At 41.9% G+C, this 21644-nt stretch overlaps 2 protein-coding genes across 8 annotated transcripts; one reads left to right on the top strand and one right to left on the bottom strand.

Moving 5' to 3' along the window:
* Nucleotides 1–1125: 1125 nt before the first annotated feature.
* On the bottom strand, nucleotides 1126–3682 carry zcrb1 (zinc finger CCHC-type and RNA binding motif 1). Of its 3 annotated transcripts, none has more exons than XM_076722489.1 (8): nucleotides 3592–3682; nucleotides 2848–2950; nucleotides 2671–2699; nucleotides 2376–2487; nucleotides 2136–2243; nucleotides 1908–2017; nucleotides 1752–1827; nucleotides 1126–1482 (listed from the first exon to the last, which is right to left on the bottom strand). In XM_076722489.1, the coding sequence occupies exons 2-8, from the start codon at nucleotides 2929–2931 to the stop codon at nucleotides 1333–1335; spliced, it is 669 nt and encodes a 222-aa protein (XP_076578604.1). In that variant the 5' UTR covers nucleotides 2932–2950; nucleotides 3592–3682; the 3' UTR covers nucleotides 1126–1332. The 3 variants fall into 3 exon arrangements, with proteins under 3 accessions (XP_076578604.1, XP_076578602.1, XP_076578603.1); XM_076722487.1 differs by lacking the exon at nucleotides 3592–3682 and adding an exon at nucleotides 3098–3239; XM_076722488.1 differs by lacking the exon at nucleotides 3592–3682 and adding an exon at nucleotides 3094–3186 and having other exon boundaries at nucleotides 2848–2946.
* Nucleotides 3226–20724, top strand: pphln1 (periphilin 1). 5 transcript variants are annotated; one of them, XM_076722483.1, is made up of 12 exons: nucleotides 3226–3305; nucleotides 3900–3959; nucleotides 4418–4482; nucleotides 4776–4991; nucleotides 5858–5919; nucleotides 6768–6884; nucleotides 7511–7683; nucleotides 8188–8274; nucleotides 9431–9466; nucleotides 10299–10354; nucleotides 14549–14689; nucleotides 19704–20254. In XM_076722483.1, coding segments are annotated over exons 2-12 (1227 nt in total). In that variant the 5' UTR covers nucleotides 3226–3305; nucleotides 3900–3958; the 3' UTR covers nucleotides 19977–20254. The 5 variants fall into 5 exon arrangements, with proteins under 5 accessions (XP_076578598.1, XP_076578596.1, XP_076578599.1 ...); XM_076722481.1 differs by having other exon boundaries at nucleotides 3228–3305; nucleotides 7511–7689; XM_076722482.1 differs by lacking the exon at nucleotides 3226–3305 and adding an exon at nucleotides 3573–3594 and having other exon boundaries at nucleotides 7511–7689.
* Nucleotides 20725–21644: the final 920 nt, after the last annotated feature.

Consider the following 21644-nt stretch of genomic DNA (forward strand, 5'->3'; position numbering starts at 1 on the left):
CGCCGTTCTTCTACATTCTCTAATATATTGTCATATGTACGCAGCCGAGAAATTAATTTGCGCACTTTCAGTCGAGAAACAAATATAAGCATCTTTCATGCTGTGTTTGATTTAAATGTTATTGGCACAGCGCAGCTTGTACTCGGAATTTCCGAAGGAATGTAAAACAGAAATTAGGGACGTTGACGTGCAGTTGGAACATTTGATTACACATTAATACTTTCACTGGTAGTCGTCACACGTCGGAGAAAATTGTCTGTCAACGCAGCAGTTGTCTCTTTATCATTTCTCCTACTCATGAGCTACGGAGCTCTCTAATTTCCGACAGCACTGTAATGCCACAAAAGCCCCAGTCGGTGATGTTGCGTCTACAGTAATGTGTCGACAGTGCCGCCAGCTCACTGTACTGGGAATCCTCTTATATCCCTGAATCTGACTGGCAGACTGCAGACATGCCACAGAAGTTCAGATAACATGCGCATAAAACATCGGGGAATCCTGCGCTTTATTTGCGTGCTGACGCAAGAGAGCATCATAAGCCACATTTCCAAGCGAACCGCTGTACCGAGAATCTTATTTGACGTGATGGTTTTCGAAGGCTGGGACTGTCCCCAAACCTTCACATTTCAACAACAAGCAACTGGACTCTCCATTATCTCCGTCCCGATGATGGGACTTCACTGCAGGGAAACCCCCAGCTGCTGCATTTTGGCTGTTGAAATATTTAGGATTTTCATTCACTGCCCCAGGTCACTGCATGTCGCTTAATCCGCTTTGGATACGTGCCAACTAAACAAGAGGCAATGCTTTTTTATGTTAAATTTCAAATATACAGCCAATTTTAGAATTTAGTTTGTCTGCTGGTAATAAAAAATAAACACAACCTTAAGCTCAACTGACACATCTGTCACCCACCACTTTTGACATTTTTTGGAAACATTATTCATACATTAAAAAAATCCAGCCAGTAAATTAATCATGCATTTTCAGCATCAGTTGTGTTAACTTATGCATGATTAACAAAAAAAAAAAAAAAACAAAAAAACAAAAAAACCCCCCCTTTTCTTCAGCATCCTTTATCTGATTCTGCCGTGAACACTGGCACAACCCACAATGAATCTGTCATTAAGAAACAAGGTTTTTATTGAGTGACAACACACACGCTCAATAAATCCACAATCCACTTAAATATATCTCAGTTCTATGTACAAAAAAAAAATCTAACTTCATCAGAGTAAATGGACGCATCTTTTTTTAACATAACCCCACAGTAATATAAAGCATTACAAAGCAATATTTGAAAAGCAACTTTTTGGTCCAAACAGTGTGTTATTAGTCACTAAGCTCCTCCTCATCACTGAAGTATGCACTCTTTTTGATCCTCGGCTTCTTGGAGTCTGAGGATGTTGAAGCATGAGCACCGTCCTCTTGAGACAAAAGCGCCTGCTTCCTCTGTTTGTCCTCTTCCTCCATACAGGCTTGCTGGAGGGACACAAAAGGACAGAAGAATAATGCTCAAACATAAAAGTCCACTTTCAAATTGCCATAGTTCCAATGTCATACAGCAGTTATTCTTATGATCTCCTTGCTCTCCTCTTTTTTGACACAGTGTGTTGCATTTCAAGTGATGTTTCGGCCACAGGGACACAAAAAAGGGTAAAAACTTTCCATAATTTAACTCAGCAAATCAGATGCAAAATCTTGAATCAAATGTCTCCACTGAGTTGAGTTTTCCATATCTACACAAGTACCTGAAAAGCTATGGCTTGGCTCAGACTATCTAAGGTTGGGTCCTCTCCCTCCTCTTCACTTTCTTCTTCTTCTTCACTATAAGAAAGATGTAGGAATTACAAAAGTGACACAGTCTAATATCAAATATCTCACAATATTAGCCATAGGATACTCACACATGTTCAGACTGCTGAGCTTTCCTCTTCTTTTTCTTTTCTTTCTTCTTGGGTGGTTCCCTCTCTCCCAAAATGTTTTTGGGGCATGCGTAGCTGAGATGACCTGTATCCTGTGATGTGATGGCATTCAAAGGGCAGGGAAAAAAACACACTTGCATTTGTAATTCTGTAATTCAATATAAAATTTGACAATTTCACAGGACGAAAGAAAGTTAAATATGCACTGACCCCACATTCATAACATTTAGTTTTGTCTGTGTAGTTCCGTCTCCTGATAAACTCAGTTGCTCGCCCATTGTCGATGGCAATGCTCGCCTTCACTGTTCTGCCAAACAACTGGAAGACACACAGTCCCTCATGAGAATGAGAATATCCTTTAAAGAAGCATCAGTGACAAGGAGACTGCAGCTGATGCTCAGTGTCAGACTGTATGCGAAAACGAATGGTCTTCATGTGTAATGAACTCACTTGTTTGTTGTTCACTGCTCTTGCACAGTTATGAGCAGATTCTCTGTCCAGGAAGAGAACAAACGCTACGCCTTTACTCTGGCGAGTGTTTTTATCTTTTACAATTGTAACCCTGAAATAAGAACGATTGTTATTAGTACCTATTTAAAACTTGTAACTGCTACATTACAGGCAAGTATTCACAGCTTTTAAATGATTGCTGTGGGTTATGTGTTCTTTGACTACTTTGCTTGGTTTATACGGTGCTGTAAAATATAAAGAGTAGAAAGTAAAATATGAGAAAGCCAATACTTACTTTACAACTTTTCCATATTTAGTGAATAGCTGAAATGAGACAAAGTGATTTGTTTCAGCAAGGAAGTTTCTATGATTCGGAAACCACAGTGGAATTTTTGCCAAACAAAGCATCCTCAACTTTATTTCGTTATACTGATAAACGCTGTACGATCAACAATTTTAGGGACTAACTAACCTTGTGTAGGTCGTTGTTGGTAAGCGAGAATGGCAGGTTGGACACATACACGGTGCTTTTGCTTGGTGCCAAACCCCCGCTCATCCTCAACGCATGCGACTTACTATCAAAGAAAAAATATGTCAACTAAATGAGCATAAAAACTGTATCGCACAACTAGCTACACCAGCTTCTAACAGGCTAGCCAACATTAGCGCTACACATTCGAACGTTACTTCAAGCAGATGACTGCATTAACTAAATTACTTACCAACACAGCCTCTACCGTTTGAAGACTATCAACTTCGTTAAAAATTACAGAGCTTTGTGTGTTTGAAAGCTACCAGCGTACACCAAAAGGAAACAAACGCCATGTCTGTACGGCGCAAATTGATGACGTAGTCGTATTTCTCGTCCAATAAAAGAGCCGTTGTCCATGTAGCTAAAGGGAAAGGCTAGGCTAGCTGTACGGGAGGAAGGTGAGATTGTTTTGCTAATTTGTATGGAATACAACACCTTTATTGAGGGCTATTTAACAACCGTGTATCTAGAAGATGGCATATTTTGCCGTAAATATTTAGTTATCATTTTTGTGTGTGAGTAGCGATGAGTTAACTTGCCCTTGGATGAAATGAAACGTGCGGATGTTTGCAGCATATACGGAGGCTAGCTAATTAGCAATGCTAACCGTCCATTCTACATTGACAGACAGTAATCAGTACATTTACCATCACAGAAGATGTTGTGAGGAATTTTGTCACTCACCGGGTAGGTGGTTGTCGGTTGGGTGCTATCAAGCTGGTGCTGTGTGGAGTGTGGTATTGTTGGTCAACTGGACATTCGTCAGTAGGTGAAGTCCATTCTGCAAAGCAAAACCTTAGCCGGCTCAGTTGTTGAATCACGTCTCATGGTCTCACAGTGCACTCTGTCTTATCTTATTTCATACTTTTATGTATTTGTGGCTAAACGTAACATTTTTTTAATGCACGTAGACATAGACTCTCTTCAAAACAGCTGCTTGAACACTTAATCCAAGTGTCACACTATTTTTTTACATCTTTTTTTTCTTACAGATTGTGTTGAGGATCGTTTCCCTTTATCACCCTGATTCACAGAAGTCCTTGAGTCCAAAAGTAAGTGAGTGAATAACACTTATATGCAGTACATTCATTTCATATTTTTTGAAATGCCACTACTGCGTAAATCTGAAAGTAAGGATCAGAATCATATGTCACAAATTATCTCAAGTGGCACATGAAAGAACTGGGATGGTCTATATACTGTAAAGAGTAAAGAGAGTTTGCAAAATCGTCCTTAGTCTTGCAGCCTTCACCAGCCAAAACCAAAACGCTTTCACAACAAAAAACAAAAATAAAAGTCCCACAGTCATCTAATTAAATATAGAATATGATTTGATGTTCTTGCTAATCCAGTGATAAAGTTTTACTGGAATATTGCTCCTCAAAGAAGCTGGCAGAACTTGTCTTGTGCAAAGACTTCGACAGTGAATACAGAAACTCATTTTCATGATATGTTTTGTTGAACCGTCTTTTGACAGTCATGTGTATCTTTCACTCTCTGCCTTTTGCAGTGACATACAGGAGAGACAGGGCAATGCGAGAAGTGTATGATGAACGCTTCTTAACAGAAAGACCGGTGAGTGTGTACAAAGTCACTTCACAGTCTATTTTCTTCATTTTCAAAACTGTGTTCACACAAGTATATTCTTGTGAGACTCCCTCCCTCCACACTTTCCTCACTTTTTTTGTTATCCCCGCATGGAAATGACATCACTTGTACTTATCAGGTGAAGAAATTTATCCAACGTGTTGCCATCTATCATTTCAGCAGACATACATCTTAAAGGAGAAGTTGAGAAAATAAAATTCACCCAATAACTGTTTAAAAAAAAACAAACAAGTTTAACTGAAAATGTAAAATCCCGGCAGGGTCCATACCCACGAGCAGCTGGAGGAGTGGAGAGAAGGGGCCCCTTTGGCAGGCCAGAGGACGACTATGGCCGCGGTGGGTATGAATATGAAGGAGGTCCGCGCTTTTTCCCAAATGGAGGAGGCCCACGAAGTTACCACGAAGATCAGAGGGGCTACCATGGTGATGGTCTTCATTTCCCTGCTGAACGCAGGGCTGGTCCACCTTCAAGGAGGGTGAGAGCATAAATGTCATACAATTAACACTGTTGTATAGCTTATTGTACACTGTACACATAAAACTGCGTGCAGCAGATTGTTTCAGACGTGAACATGGGCCAAAAAGTTAGCTTTGAAAGTAAAAAATATCAGCATCTGCCACTTCACAAAGTCATTGTTGAATCACATTGGTAAGCAACCGTAATGTGCCTCACAGATCTAAGTATTTTTGTTATGTACTCATTTTTTTCACATATTCTTTAATTAAAAATAGTACTCACACAACTACATGCATCAGACTCACTGTACCTAAAGTATCAATTTACACCAACACTTTCATATATTAAAGTTATGAAGTCAAGTGATGAAGATCTTTGAACACATGTACCATTTTGCACAGCTGTGGACATATTGCAGCTGCGTATCATTTTAATATTGTTGGTTTAATGTGCATTCTCATCACTGACCAGCTGAGGGCGCTACAGTTGAAGGTTCAAGTTGAAATGTTTCCATGCAGTGTGTTCAACATTGTAACCAATTATTTATTGTACGCGTGTCAGTTGCCTTTTTGGACTTTGGCACTCCATTATGAGAGATATAGCTGCTATTTATTTTTGTAACTGTTGTGTTGACATTCATATTTATTGTATTTTTTTCAGTTTTACAGTCATGTTATTAAATGAACTGGAGGGGGCAATTTTCAATGCAAGCAAGTGAAGTGAACATTTAAAACCAAAACCTGTCACATTGTAATTTCAGACAGATGTATAACACATTTCTTGAACATCTGTATTTTTGGACACGCTGAAATTGTTTGAAGAAAAAGTGGAATCAAAGGTCTCACTCATGGATTTTATCTTTTTTACATTTTCTTTACTGTATAGGAGGACTATCCTTACAGAGTGCCCAGAGAAGATCCACACCCAGGACGGCCTTTGGAGTTTGGGTAAACTGCTTCTTTTTTTTTTTTTTCCCCAAAAATGAAACTTGTCTATCAGGTATAACTTCATACTTCTTAAGGCTCATTTAAATTGGATGTTATCTTTATGGACAGCAGGGGACAGTCTTTCTATGCGCTTGTGTTGCGAACAAGTCCTCTGTGTTTAATTCCTCTGCTCAGGCCAATCAGGAGGGGGGGGATTTCTGCAGAAGTGCAGAAGAAATATTAAGTCTGACTTTTGTGTAAGTCTGCTGTAGTGTCGTAAAGACGAGTGCGGTTGTCTGGTGGGAAACGCTCCCCATTCTCTGTTATTGAGAACGTTGATATTGGGTCCAGGTCGCACCTGTGCTGTTTGACAGTGCCAAAGTGAATGATATATTTTATGGTCGATTGAAGTTCATTCACCTGGATAAAACAACAAAGAGAGGAAATAAGATAACACAACTGAGCATATCGCTTATATCTTAAATCTAAGAATCCACAGCTGTATACACATGCAATATAAGGAAAAAATGTCAGACAAATTGTCCTGATTAGATCAACCACTTAGCAGGCAGACAGGGGCTTTCACTTCAGACAAATATTTGGAGCTGTGAAAGGGCACCAAGGTCATTTCTGGCCTGTTGATTGGTGGGTTTGTTGTGGATTCAGGTCAGAGATCAGTTGAGAATTTGGAAAAGGGGCAAAGAGATGCTCAGTGAAGCAAACCCACACCATGAATACGCAATCCTGGCAGGACTTGTGTCTTAAGGTTGTAATACAAACTGGCCAAATGGTACTTGCTGCTATGTTATTCAATATGTGTGTGGACAGCATGTAACTGACCACACATTCCTGTGTTTTTACCCTCTCAGCGCCCGTGCACCACCACCTCACAGCGTGCGAAGCCAGGCCATCTACCCAACGCCCAGATCACTCCCAGAGAGCGGGGAGGACACACTCGTGCAAGCCATCCTCAACCTGGACAGAGGGTATGAGTGAATGCATTCTGAATGACTGCAGCAGGGCGTTCAGATGCCGTCATTGCTCGTGTGTGTGCATCTTATCCATTGCAGCCGTCAGTGCTGCAGTCATACAGAGATGAACTGCGTTATTAGTAGATTTGGTCAGATTAAAATCCTGTATAGGTTTTGGCTTCATTGGTGCATTTATTTACCAAGCTTGTAGAAGGGGAGAAACAGTTTTCCTATCAGTAATTGAATCCAAATTGTGTGTCAGTCTTATGTAATATGAGCTGTTTGAAGGTCATAATTTCAGTGTTTTCTGTTTCGCTCTGCATCCTTTGTGTTCTCACTGTTTACTCTTTTGCTCTTTGTTTGTTGCTCTTGTTGTCTGTTTTGCTGTCATCTCTCTCTCACACTCCGTATCTCAAATTCTGATTTTGGTGTCACTGTAGCTGTAACATACTGTCGGTTTTCACATCAATCTTCAGTTATGTGTTGTTTAACAAAAAGGGATGGTAGAAGTACTTGTGTATAGATTCTCTGAAACTGGAGATCGTTATGTCAGGTGGAGTAGTGGAGCTCATTAGTCATCCACAGAGCACTTTGGACCATTCAAATGATGACCTCCCACACATTCTCCTCTGTTTTTCCAGGGAGGACAGAGACCACTACAGGAGAAAAGCAGCCCCGTTCCCGCCGCTCCGAGAGCGTTCCCCTGTGCGCCGTGAGGTGGCCCGCTCCCCCCACAGTCGCTCCGGCTCCAGTGTCAGCAGCAGAGGCTACTCCCCAGACAGAGCCAAGAGTCTGCCATTTCCCTCACAGCAAGGCAAGAGTATGTAGAAATTTCCCCTGTAGATGTTTCCCATCGCCTCATGCAGCAAGGAGCTCTTCTTTTTTCCTTTGTGTCCATCCTGGCACAAGGGGAATTTTAATTCTTGGAATATAAGATGTGTAGTTGGAGTTGACACATCCTAAAGTGTACAGATGGAAAAAGCTGCAGTCTTGGCTAATAGAACCTACTCGTATACAAAAAGCCAATACTACCAAAAGGAAGCAGAGCATTTATAGTCTCTGTCTTCAGTTGCAAATGCAGTCATGAGTCATTTATTGGCTATAATTCGTGAAAAGAAAATGCATTCACCAAGTGAAATATCAGTCATTTGAAAAGCAGCAACCTTACAAAAATAAACATGGACATTATAAAATGAGCAGTAAGACTTTGCCTTAAAGTTCAGCACAAAATGTACATTCACTGTCAAGACCTCTTCGTTTCCCTGTATTATTTCACTGTGTCATCCATGACTGATAATCACACTGACTGGCTTTTCAGGTGTGGACGGTCCAGATGGTCACGCAGGTGTTTCCGACCACCTCTGGGGGGCGCTCTTTCCTCAACAGACTGGACACGACAGTTTGGGTCTGTACACTGAGCCACGAGAACAAGCTTGGACTTGGGTGACAGTGAGCTGATTTGTCGTTCCTCACACGTCTCCTTGCATCCTTGCCATGTCAGAAAAAAGTTAGAAGGAAATGTTGTGGCTTTCTGTTCCTCAAAGATGCCTGCCACTAAGTCTGGAGAAGGATGCAAGGATGGAGGACATAATGACTTGCTTGAAATGTTTAACTGAAACCAAGTTTAAGCCCACAGGATATAATGAAACATATGCAAGATAACCTGTAGCATCTATTGACCTAAAAGAACTTCATCTGCTATAAACCTTAGCCTATTTGACACTGAAATTCTGTCACCCAGGTCTGAAGTGAGATGATGAATTTTATTTTTTAGTGCTGAGAAGTGACTTTGCTGCAATGCGTTTCGTTATATAAACCATTGTTCTACCTGTTATGGAGGTCTGTTAGTGGTTCTGCCACTGCAGTGGTAAAAGGACTGTGTTTTTCTAGTCTACTGACCACTCAAAGTGCTTTACAACACATTCACACACACACACACACACACACACACACACACACACAAATGGCACAGCCATCAGGAGTAGTTTTGGGAGGATAGTGGAGAAACAGACTATCAAAGCATTTGTGCACATTGCTTAATTGCTAAGGAGCAATTTTAATGCCAGTTGATGTTAGTGACACTGGACTGTACTTGGTTCACAAAACTAATGCACCTCAGAAGGCTAACACTAAATCTTGGATCAAGTGGACTGTAAAAAAAATGCTAGTGTCTCCTTGTTTACCGCATGTTGGAAGTTTGTAGATCAAGCTCCTGTTTCTGCATATACTGCAGTGTTATTTTGGTCTGCAGCCATCTTCAGTGCTGGCCATCTCTCCTTTTAGATCTCCCTTTTGATTGATGCTTTTATCTCATGAAATGAGCTCAGTGGACCCCAGAATGAAGTTAATCAGCCTTATGTGGCCAAATAATATTTGACAATGTGTTCAAAATGTTGGATATGTACGATTATAACGTCTTGAAAGCAGAGCATGACATGATTAATCATATTTTCAGTGAAGCGTTCAGGGAGTGTGTGCTTGCTAGATTACTATAACATAAGAAGGCCTCGTTATCATGTAAAGTACACAGCCAGTGACCTTACGGTTTGGTCTTCCTACAGGGTATGAAGAGACTTATTCTCAGATCAAGATGACTGGTAAGTACAGTTCAGTATAGCTGCTGCAGACGGGATAGAAAAGTTGCACCAAATGCAGTTGGGCAGTGGTTTTCTACTTTTAGATCTTGTTTTCAGAGGAAGTACACAATTTCATTTCTCATCAGAACTTAATGAAAGCATTATGAGATGACATGCAGAGGATTTGTTTCAGATATATACAAAGGTTACAATCATTAAATGTAACCTATTCCCAGTCTGGGTAACCCGAGAGAGACGGAAAGGGTCTCTAATGTGTCCAGCAGCCAGCCTTCCTCCCCGCTCTGTCTGCCACTTTGTCAGGCCTCATAAAGATGCCACCCGGTCGTGTGTGGAAGAACAGGGAAAGGGTATAGGATGTCTGATGGATATTCCTGAAGCCAATGCTTCCACATCAGGGTGTTCTTGCTTCACAGCGAGGTCCTCAGAGTTCATGTTTGTCGGTAGACTCGGTCAGTCGGCTAAAAGTCGTGAATGGTTGAAGAAAGCTGACAGAGGAACAAATGGAGAGTGAGAGGAGGTGGTGTCCAATTGATGAGGGGGAACATGCGTTGCAGTGAATGTATCCGTCGGAGTTCGGAGCACGATTGTGAACCATCTGTTTCTAGATTGTTCCAGATGTTACAGCCCTGGCACCAAACATCAACACCTTTACGGAGCCCTGACTACCAGAAGCACATACTCACTTTCCAGACATACTGAATTTATGCTTCCTGCTGTTTTCCCTCCTTCCTCTAGCTTCTAATTTTCTTATTCCAAATCATGTTATACTTTAGCCCTCCCTCAAGTCTCACTGTGTCAAACCCTTTTTTTCGTCCCTTTCTTATTTCTTCAGACAAAATTCCCGGCCTGTCAAGAGAAGGCTCCCCACACAGCACAACCTCAAACAAGGTGAGCACAAGGACATGAAACACATGAATTAGAACGTCAGTACTGTTTTTTTTTTTGTGCTTCAAATTTTACTTGACGTTTACTTGAATGAAAAAGAACATAACACAAGCCTTTGCTTCTTTTTGTACATATAAGCTTTTTGTCTTTCCACATTGTAAATACAGGAGTCCAGTCCCAAACGTACTGTATTTATTATACTGCATGTCATGCACTTTGTCACTGTACAGCAGGATGCATCTGGAACTTCTTAAATTCCATCCTTCTAATAAGTGTTTAGTCCCATTGAAGTATGTTAATGGGTTTTAAAGTGGCCCTCACGCGGAGCATAAAAGCCATCAGGCCTGCGCTTTGTTTACCTGTGTTGTAAGCAGACTTCAATCACAGGAACTTGTAATGGTGTAGGGAGAAGGGCTCAAGTGTCGACAAAAGTCCCAGCCATCCTCCCTTAAGGTGCTCTTGGTTTTTAAAAAATACTTTTCCTGCCTCGAGTCAGTATTGGACGCAGATCTCTGCAGCCTGTTGCACAAATAACAGCTTGCTTTGCTGGTATCATCCATTTTGAACTACGCAGAGGAGTGTAAATGCAATCAGATGTGATTAGGCGCAGTGCCTTTAGCTGTGGCCACCCAGAAGCGAAGAGGCTAACTCAGTAGCCCAAGTCATAATTTTATCATAGGATCTTAGCCGCAAAGCCAGAAGTCCCCGTGGAACTCGTTGGGATGTGTTTAGACTGTTTACAATGAACAGTTGTTTCCTTCTTCTCTTATGACTGACTGTGTATGGTAGCTGTGACTGTCTAGCGCATGTAGCCGGTCAATGATCGTGTGTTTGTGAGAAACTGATGTGTAGCATCGGGGTCACATGAAAAGACTTGACAAACTTGTCAACCAGCGTGTCCTGTCCTGCACTGGTGTCTTATAGAATGGATTGACTTGAAGTGTCTCCATCATCTGAGGGTAGCAGCACCTTTTTAACTCCTGTGGGATTCATGTGTTTCGGTAAGGTTAAGCTACTATTTCAATCACAATTGTGTCTACCAAATTGTGAAATCATTTCTTTTAGATCATTCTAAGGCAATGCTTTTTTTTTGTTTGTTTGTTTGTTTTTTGGTAAAACAGCCACTCAAAAATGACATAAAGTTAAAGGACAGAGTTTGCTGGCTACTCTGAAAGCTTTAAACCCTTTTTTTTCCTCAGCTACACGCTGCTGACTGCAGTTGACCCGCGTCAGTGACTCTTTAATTTGAGGCATTCAGTCTAACATTCCCATGATGTGCACAACATGACTTTGATCAAAAAGCCCATAAAATTGTATCTCTGAATGCCGCTTATTTATCTCATTCGCTGCCCTGAGATCTCTTGCGGAACGTTTTGGAGGTAGTTTGTATGTTGCTGCGTTTGTCGTATTTTCACTGGGTCGTCCTTTTGACTGGCATGGTGGGCACTTGGATATCTTTGTAAACCCATGCATTGTTTTAGATGTCAGAAATCACAAGCTACAAACACGGCCCTTTCTTCTCCTCCTGATGTGCATTTTTGCAAGAACCACCCACCACCACCAAATCAACCCCTGTGATGAAAGTGCCCCACCTCTCCAAACACACACACACACACACACACACACACACACACTGCTGCTTTTTCTGTGTTTGATCTAGCCTGTGGTGTATTGTTGTTTTTTGTTCTGGGGGCACAAACCCATAACCTTGGCCAAGATGAAAGGCTTGTGCTGTGCCCCCAGTAAAGCTTGCACTTATGGCCCCAGCCGCTGCCTGCTGTGGGGATTCAACAAACACACGCAGGCTTTCTGGAGCCATCCCAGACAGAGGAGACCAAAGAGGGAACCTAAAGAGCAGCTCCAGCTCTGGCTGAGAGCCACGGTGGCCAAGTGGGTGGGACAGCATGCCCTGTTACTGAAAAGGTCACCATGAGGTTTTAGCGCAATGCAAGGCATCAAATGTGTGTGAATTACAGTATGATAACCAGCCAAGATAATTACTGAGATCTGGTGGTGCGAACAAGGCAAAGAAACACAAGTGATCAGAGGATCATACTGGTAATAAACCTGTTGTAGTTTCAGAATGAGGTCAGTTATTGTGGTATTTGTCACCATGCTGGCAGTGTAGCTCCAGAGAAGGCTATGTTGGTTCGTCTAGTACTTTTTATTCATGGTTCCCAGACAATGCATGTGGATGGTTTTATGATCTCTGACATTTTCTGTGGTGCCACCGTTGAGTAAACATTTATGGTTTAAAGTGAAATATCTCCACAACTATTGCATAATTTCCATGAAATCTGATAAGAGAACTTGTCTCTCACAGGTTGCATTGTAATAATTTTGATGATCTGTTAATGTTTTTTCAGCGCCATCATCAGGTCATACTTTCACTTTGATTTATGACCAGAAACTATGAGCTGAGGCTGATGACATTCCCATCAGTCTCAGCTGTATTTTAGACTTGAATGATGAATATGTTAAACCTTATATTTACGGTGACATTATCATTGTAGCCATGTTGCCATGCTAGCGTTAGCATTTGGTTCAGAGCACCTCTGTGCCTATGGACATCCTGACAGAGCAGCTAGCATTTAGTTGTTTGACAGCTAGCCATGGCTGGATATCATCAGTTTGTGGTGTTGCTGTTTGTTTCCAGTGTTTTGTCCTGTTCTGCTTAATTTAGTGATTTCCTTCATACCCCAAGTGCATTTAGCAACACAAGTTAATATGAATGAGGTTGCTGTTTTGAATTATTGAAGATTATTAATTACTTTTATCTGTCCCCAAATGTGTTTGGCAGGTTTTCAGTGGAAGTAAAAGAAATACGGCACCAATTCATTTTGCGCAGTAATTAAGTATCTCCAGCAGTTGTAACTTCAAAGTTCAGTTCAGAGCTCACTGAACCAAGCAGGCCTTTTTTCATGGCAGAGGGATAAGAAGAAAGAATGGCTTAGCTCTAATACCCTTTTGTTGAATTTATTGTTAGCATTACATTGAAAAGAGATTACCCATTACCTCCCGACAGATGACATTTAATTCTAGTCTAGTTTGCACAAAGTGTATCTGCCAAGCTTGGTATTGATAGTGTGACATCCTTCCAGGTTTGGGTGTTCCCAGCAAGCTGAAGTGAAAGACTCAGACAGGGTTTGCTTTTTTTTTTTGTTCACTGAGTCTAAGGAGGCTGAAGGCTGACAAATGCGATCTTTCAGACATGCACAACCGTACACATTTCTCCCAAGCATAGCTTCAGGGAGGGAATGGGAAGGAGGAATAATTGGATGATGCTTTATGAGTTGTGCTTATTATTTTAGACCACACTCGGCGTTGTGATGTACCATCTCCTGTAATTACTTCCCTCAGTCATCTAGAGATTTAATATGACTTAGTCCCTGGCCTGTTTCCCTTAATGTATGACTGGACTTTAGTCATGGCTGGGCAGTTCTGCTCCCTGGCCTTCAAACTCTAATAGTATCAGGAAATGAGCAAAAGAAATTGAGTGGTGATCCAAGTTGGCCTCATTTCTCCCCCTTTGCTCTTTCTTTTGGCTTTCACAGTAATACTTATGGGTACTAGAGTTTCCAGTCTACCCATTAGATGGTTCATCAGGGCTTGTCTGGCCAGATTTCATGTTCTCAAGACATAAAAACAGCTGAGATGTCAGTTTCTACAATTCACATTGAAAAATAGGTTTGATGTTAAGCCAGGTTTTAGTCATAATTTGCTAAGTACTGAGAACAGTGTTAAAAATGAAGATTCACATCTGGTGTGCAGCTTCTCGGTCGTCTTTCCTATAATAGTGTTGAAATTCCCATGAATCCCTAATTCTTTGACTCGTAAGACGTAAGGACGGATCAGCACAGTGTGCTGAGGCTTTTCAGCTGTAGAAACGTGGGGAAAGATGTGCTTGATGAGGCGTATGCAAGGATTTAGCCTAGATATGCAGGAAAGTTAAACAGTAGGTCAGGTCATAGCATGAGAAGAAGAAGTTGCTGACCGTACGTCTGTTCCCATTCTCTGTATCTTGTAATTGTGGCATCTTGACAGCAGCAGTAGTAGTACACTCTCAAAACATGCATTAATGCTTTTGTGGCACACATTTCTTGATCAAAACACCTCTTTTCACTCTCATCCTGTGGTACCTTTTCCTGAGTTTTCCTTACAACGGCGACTCACCCGTTCTTTCGCCTCCACTTTTAGGAAGAGAGCCATCCTCCAGAGGGAGAGAAAGACGAGCCGCCAGTGGCTCCAGTCGTGGAGGACTGCCAGAAGTTGTCTGCGGAAAACTTTCAAGAGCGGCGAGCCCTGGCCATCGCTGCCAAAGCTCAGGAGATAGAGAAGGTACCTATCCACACTCATCACAACTCCGAGAGTTTAAAACGAGTCAGCAGTCAGCTGTTCAAACTCAGCCAACACAAGAAATTTTAAATTTGATACATCACTATTTGTATTAGATGCTGTATCTGCAATTCTTACCTGTCTGTTTATTTATTTGGGCTTTTTAATTGGTTTTCATGTAGCATTTGTATAAACTTTTTGTGTCAGTAGCTCTCGGTTGCCCCTTTTGGAAAAGCACTTCATTTACAGTCCTCTCATTACAAGTTGGAAATTTGTAAGACTTCTCTATAAATGTCAGCTTGGTGCATGCGTGACACATACTGTAACCTGGCAAACAGCCCCGTGCATATGGTGGCCTTGACTCCTCTAACTCACACGTGGATTACTTTACTGGGTAGGCATTACTGGAACAGCCACCTATTAGGTTCCTAACAAGGCAGGAAATTCCTGTCCACCAGTCACAGTGGTGGGTACATCCTAAAATTCACCAAATAGCCAAATATCAGTTTCAGAACATTGTTGAAGTGATGGGTAATTATCTGCCAAAGTAGCTGGTTGCCAGATTTGTCAGCAGTTTCCTGGTGGTTCTTGTTAGTCTCCCATCCTGACTGGCGTAACTGCAACAACTGCTCATTAAACCCTGCACCAGCTTGTTATCCCACATGGCTCAAACATCACAACTCTCCCTCAGTGTTTGACTCTTCTTTACAAATACGCACACACATACACACACACATAGGCCTGCACACAGGGCGCAGTAGGATGGAGGTTCATGGCACAGGAACACATACAGTAAATGAAAGCAGAAACACAAGTGCTGCCTAGATATGGTATTGGTTTGCGCATACAATAAATTGCGAGGCCGACCACTTAACGGAGCTTAAACCACCTCAGGCTCGAGGTTCCAGGGCTGCTCAGTGATCTAATGAAGCCCATTCCTGCACCAGTGAGCACTACTGCTGCTTTACTGGGACCATAAACCTGAGCCAGCTCTGCCCTGGAGCACACGCTGCACTCTCACATATAGCCGTGCCTCAGAGCCTATAGGTCGTTATAACACTGCTGCTGACGCTGCAACTTCTGGCCCTGTTTTATAGCCTGTCTCTTTCTCCCCAGCTGTGTCTCCTCCCGTTCATTCGAGCTCCACGGTGTGAGCTTTGTTTCAGATTTTAGGGATTCTGAAGCGTTTCAAATGTTTTATTTCATGTAGGTTTTTTTGGAAAATGATTACCAAGACTCAAAATGTCAAGAATAACCTTAAGGTATTTTAATATGGCCTTGTCAACTATGTTGTCTTTCCTTTGTCAGTAAAACTCATGCTCTCGTGGTCTGGAAAGAATATAACTGTTGAAAATGAAAAATGAGAGGGAACAGGGTATTCCAGGGATGTGAAGTTTCAGGTTTCTTTCCAGGATTTCTGATTCTCAGATTCAGATTGAGCAGTTTTCCTCCTCCTGATCCTTTCTTTGGCTTTTGTGATATCCAGATCACTTACGTGTAGGATGCTCTTCACTTGGCAGTCCTCACTGGGACTGTCATGAAAGACTGGCTTGATTAGTCATGATTATAAGTGAAGTCAGCCCTCGTTTCTGTTGCACGCAACCAGGTACGAATAGAAGTTAAGTAATCAAATGCAAAAAAAAATACTTTTCTTATCACTCTCTGTACAAGTCTTGAAAAAAACGGAAAGATGAATGGAATCAGAGCAATCTTAAGTCTGGCTTGGTGTTTATTGGTAAACACTTTAGCCCTTTAAAACCTTTGTAAACACCAATCAAGACCTGAGATAACTTCTTCTCATCATGTTTGGTTACTTGCCGAGTAGCGAGTGGAAAATGTATAAGCACTTGTCAAGTTGGCCTCTCGTTTTCAGTCCGAAACAACAAAGTCACTTTCACATGCGCTCTGCAAAGTCGCAGCAGTGCTTCTGTTGCAGGAGGCTCTCGCGTTCAGCCACTTGACAAGTGTCAGCCAGATGTTTGGCTTTCTGCACCCAATCTGGTCTAGCCATCTCTTCTAAACAGGCGGACACAAACACTCTCCAGTCCAGTAGCTCCCCTGGAAAGCTCCCCAACTGTCCCTTCACTTTTCTCAGATCACAGGCTGAACTTTCCATCATCTGCCAGACATCGTGCTGGGCAGCGTTATACCAGCGTCTCAGTGTGTGTTTGTGTAGTTAAGTGAAATTGGTCTGCTGAAATTCAACCTGAAGCCCGTTCTCATTGTCAGAGTTGACTTTGGCTGCAGTAGAGACTAACTGGTTATAGTGAGTGACAAGGCATGAGAGGCAATAAAGAGTATTATGTTTTACTCCTCACAGTCCAGGCTGTGATACAAAGGGAGTTTTATTTCATTTGTTGAGGAATCTAAATATATTTGGCTACAACACAGACAGTCAGCCAGTTCCAGCCTCAGTGGGGTTTTTTTTAGGTACAAAGACTGGCAGAACTGGACTCAAACCCCAACTCTTTCACTCTTCTTTTCCAAGGCCAGGCAGGCTCACACGCTCACTCCAAATCCTGTTTTAACAGGCTAAAATAAAGTTTAAAGAAGTTTTCAGAAGCAGAGACGGTCGTGGACCGACCCCACCCCAACGTCGAGAACTGGTCCTTTCCTTCCTGATTGGATAACAAGGGAGGGATTTCAGGAAGTGCGTTTGAATACAGGAAGTACATTTTCAGCGCATTGTTATCTAAGAACAACTTTCCCCATATTTATAGAGTTTGTTGTCAGCACACTTGATTGGATACTTCCTCCGAAAAGTTGATAAATAAATTCACTAGTCATCAGAATGAGACCGTGGGACGTGAAAAAGATTAAAAGGACAATGCGTTGTTGCTTTCTGCACAGACTTGTCAGTGTGGCTGTTGTGTAACGTCTTCCACTTGATCGTTTATTGTACATGGGGAATGCATAGAAACGCCCAGAAGAGGTGGCGTGTTCATTGTACGTCAGCGCTCTTTCCTTAAACTGCTCGTATCCTAATGTTCACCACAAATTTCCTGTGAGCTGATTTATCCTCTTGTTCAATTCAGGTCACCTTAAGAGGGATAACTGAAAACACTGCCCACTTCCAGTAATTTTATTCTGCATTGTGTAACTTCCAGAAATGCTTACCTGTCCCAAATAACTGTCCTTGATTTCTGATCAGCTCAATATTTGCAGATGAATGTTATGGAGCTTTTATGTAACCGCGGACATGTTTGTTAAATGCAGAACTTGGAAAGATGCCATGTGTTGTTGCAAGTGCATTAACTCTGTGTGACAGCAGATCTTTATTTATGATCTGTACTCCGATTATGCTCTCTGCTCTAGGAACATTGTGAAAAGCTATAAATAACACCCTGCAGCACAGAAGCCTCTGTTGGTATCCGGCAAATGACTGAAACTCACCCTTGCCTGGCCTAGTTTTACACACACACACACACACACACACACACACAGGCTTGATATGCAACTTAATAACTATCAGTGGGCGAGTTCGCTTCCACTTCATCAGCAAGGAGAACTGACCAAGAGATGGAGGCAAGATGAAACGAGGCACAGAGAGACTGACTAGAGGAAGAAATGTGTCATGAAATAGTGGAGGGACAGATGGAGCAAATCGGAGAGAGGATAGAGCAGCATCCCATAGAGAATCTGAGGTGTGTCCCTGAGGTCTGTCAGTGTGGGCTTGGCCATTTTTCTATAGAAACAGAGCATCACACCGTCCAATTAGAAAAGGTCCTCATGTGTGATGTGTATTTTTGGAGCATTTTGTGCCTTAGAATTAGATGGCAATAGTGGAGGGACAACAGGAAACGAGGGAGAGAGATGCAACGGAGGTCCCTGGCCAGATTGGACGGAGGGTTGCTTATGTGTACTTTGATGACCATGAGCATTTCGAAGTCTCTGTGAGGTTTTAGGGTAATACAATCCCCATAACTATTTTGAGAAATAAAGTTTTGATGACTTTTTTTTTTTGGTAGAGCTGAAATGATTTGTCATTTGACAGAAATGCAATCATACGATAATAAACTCAGTATCTTTGGATTTTGGACCATTTGTTTGACAAAAAAAAGTCATTTGGAGTTGTCACTTTTGACTGTTCTGATATTTTAAAGACCAAATGATTCATTGGTTAGTCAACATAGTTGGCAAATTAATCAAAAATGAAAATGATTGTTGCAGCTCTGTTTTTTTTGTGCTCCTTTGTCATCATTCAAAGGTTGTTTTTATTCCACTGTTTGCCTTTCAAACCCCTGCACCTGAACAAAATGACACGATGCTGCAGTGTCATTTCTATGTTGTTACATTCTGTTCAAGCCATGAGGAGAAAACTATTCTGGAGAACAAGGACTGAGGCGCAGGATTTGTCTCAATTTCTTGTGTGTGGGAATTGATCCACAGCACATCTGGAGCTTTTAGAAGATGGAAACCTCCATTTTCCCCGTCTGGAATTTCATTGTTAACTCATGTGAAGGATGAAGAGTTGGAAACAAATCTGTTTTTGTACTTTGCAGATTTTACAGTTTATGTGACGGTCAACACTTGATGTGACAGCAGTGGGTTCCCTCCGTTTTTCATGAGACATTTGAGGCTCTGTGTGAAATAGCAGCTTCTAAAGAAGACACCTCTTCCTCATTGTCATTCTAACACCTGTTGTAAGCCCCTGAGCTGCCACTAAAGGGGGGTTTTATTGCCTCTTGGGCTGCCCTGTCCTACATAAAGGACCATTATTAAACTTGAGAGGAGAAGTGTTTATCTTTTGACACTACATGATGTGTGTTAACACCAGAATGATCAGCTCGGGCTCAATGGCACTGGAATATTTACACCTAGGTGCCAGGTAGAGCAGGAAGGAAACGACTTTTCATCTCCTTCATTAAGAGCTTTTCTCTCAAAGGGTTTGACCTCTACCTGTTGACACTTCTCTGTCTTAGATCTATGGATGTAAATGTGCCTTGAGAGTGTTTTGAAAGTAAAGTTTTGGCTGTTTGTTATGCCTTTTCTGACTCATATTCCTGTCCACTTCAAGGTGTACCGTCAGGACTGTGAGACATTTGGCATGGTGGTAAAGATGCTGGTGGCTAAAGACCCCAACCTGGAGAAGCAGCTGCAGGTTCCTCTCAGGGAGAACCTCGGGGAGATCCGTGAACGTTGCCTGGAGGACCTGAAACACTTCATCAGCGAGCTGGACGAGGCGGTACGGCAGCCAGAACCTTCTGTCTGTGACTCGACCACCCCAACTACACCCCTGACCGGTCATAAACTTTCAAAGACGGGAGTCAATCACAGCTCATCTTACTGACACAGTGGCCTGGTCCCACCCTCTGTGAGACTGAGCATGGTAGGATTGACTGCTGAACATGGTGGATATCTTGGACACATTTTGGATTGCTGGACTGAACTGATTCTACAGCACAGCAACCTGAAGAGCATCTCAACACGGAGAGGATGTGGTGTTGCATTGTATGCGGGGATGAACAGTGTTAGTTTTGAACAGACTGTTTTTACCTTCAAGTTCTCTGTTGAAAGGTATTAATTATTAAATACTCTTGAAAGTTGTTTTTCTATCAAATGTTGGCCAAAAAAAAAAAAAAAAAAAAATGTCCGTATTTAAAAAGCCACCAGTCTCACATCACCTTAGATTGGTCAACATGGGTTTCATTATTTAACCTGTTTTGATGAAAATATGTTTTTGTCCTCCAGCATGATCACAATTTTGCAAAAGAAAAGCCAGATAAAGACCATGTTTTCTACTATTTCAGGTATATCAAGTTTATTTTGTAGCAGTCAGATAGATGACCTGGTGCTGCTAAATTTACAGTTTTACATTCTTGTATGACTTTGTACTGTCTAGAAATGCCAGTTCGGTTCCTTTTTCATTGTGTTGTCTGATTTTGCTTTTCAAACTTTATATCCCATGTGCCTCCTCCTCCCTGCCCACCTGAAAAACCTGCACAAAGCTTGATTATTTTGATGACCTTGAGATAAAGCTTTGCACAAACTGAGATGTCTCTGAAGGATGGAGTAAAGTTGATTTCTGTTTATTTTAAGGTTTGCTGTGATTATGATCAATTAAAGGGAAATTTCGTCGTGTTTTATGTTGGATGTCCAATCAGTGTCGATGGAAGCAGTAAATTCCCCAGTGCGTGCTAAATTGCTACATGTACCAGGATGCACTGCGTGTTAGCTTCTGAAGCCCAAATTGCCGCCCATCACTACCCAAGCTTGTAGCTATTATTTCATTGGCCAAAACATAGCGTTAGGTGACAAAAATACTCATGGTCATCTGTCCTCTAGGCCCTGCTGGTCTTGGTTGTCTTTTCCAGTGTATCTTTGGGATCTTGAAGGTCTCCAGCACCCCTCTGTCCAAGTGAGGACTGAAACTTTCATGCATACTAAGGCACACAGGCTGTTTGGGTTTGTATTGGCAACAGCACCCAACAAAAATTTGAATGATTCAGCTTCTGCTAACATTGTAGCCTAGTTTGAGCAAAGGCACCACGAGTTGTTAGCATTTGGCAGCTCAGATTCTGGAAGGTCCCCACCAGCCATATCCTCTTGCATGGCTAATGCAGCCTCAGTCTCTCTCCGCTGCATTGCTTCAACCAACAAATATGGCTCAAAACCCAAGTCAGCCAAAACACTAAAATGTATCTTCAACCATAACACCCTCTGCACTTTGATATTTTCAGAATCCATTTTCAGTGCTGAAGTGTAGCTAGTTTGCAATACAAGTGAAGAGGACGAGGATGTTTTGTTTTTGGGTGTCCTCAAGCAGGCCCCATGGCTATCCAGAGAAATACTGTAGTTCTTTTTTGACACCAACTAGGTCACTGTTCACATCAGATGATGGCACTGGTGCCAGAAGAACGATAGATTTTGCTGCAGGAGAACTCCGCTTTCTCTGTCAATATAGCATGCACTGAGGAATTTATTGCTTCACTGTGTTTACTATCAACACTGATTTGAC

The sequence above is a fragment of the Chaetodon auriga genome, chromosome 22 (genome assembly GCF_051107435.1).
Source record: "Chaetodon auriga isolate fChaAug3 chromosome 22, fChaAug3.hap1, whole genome shotgun sequence".
Lineage (NCBI taxonomy): Eukaryota > Metazoa > Chordata > Actinopteri > Chaetodontiformes > Chaetodontidae > Chaetodon > Chaetodon auriga.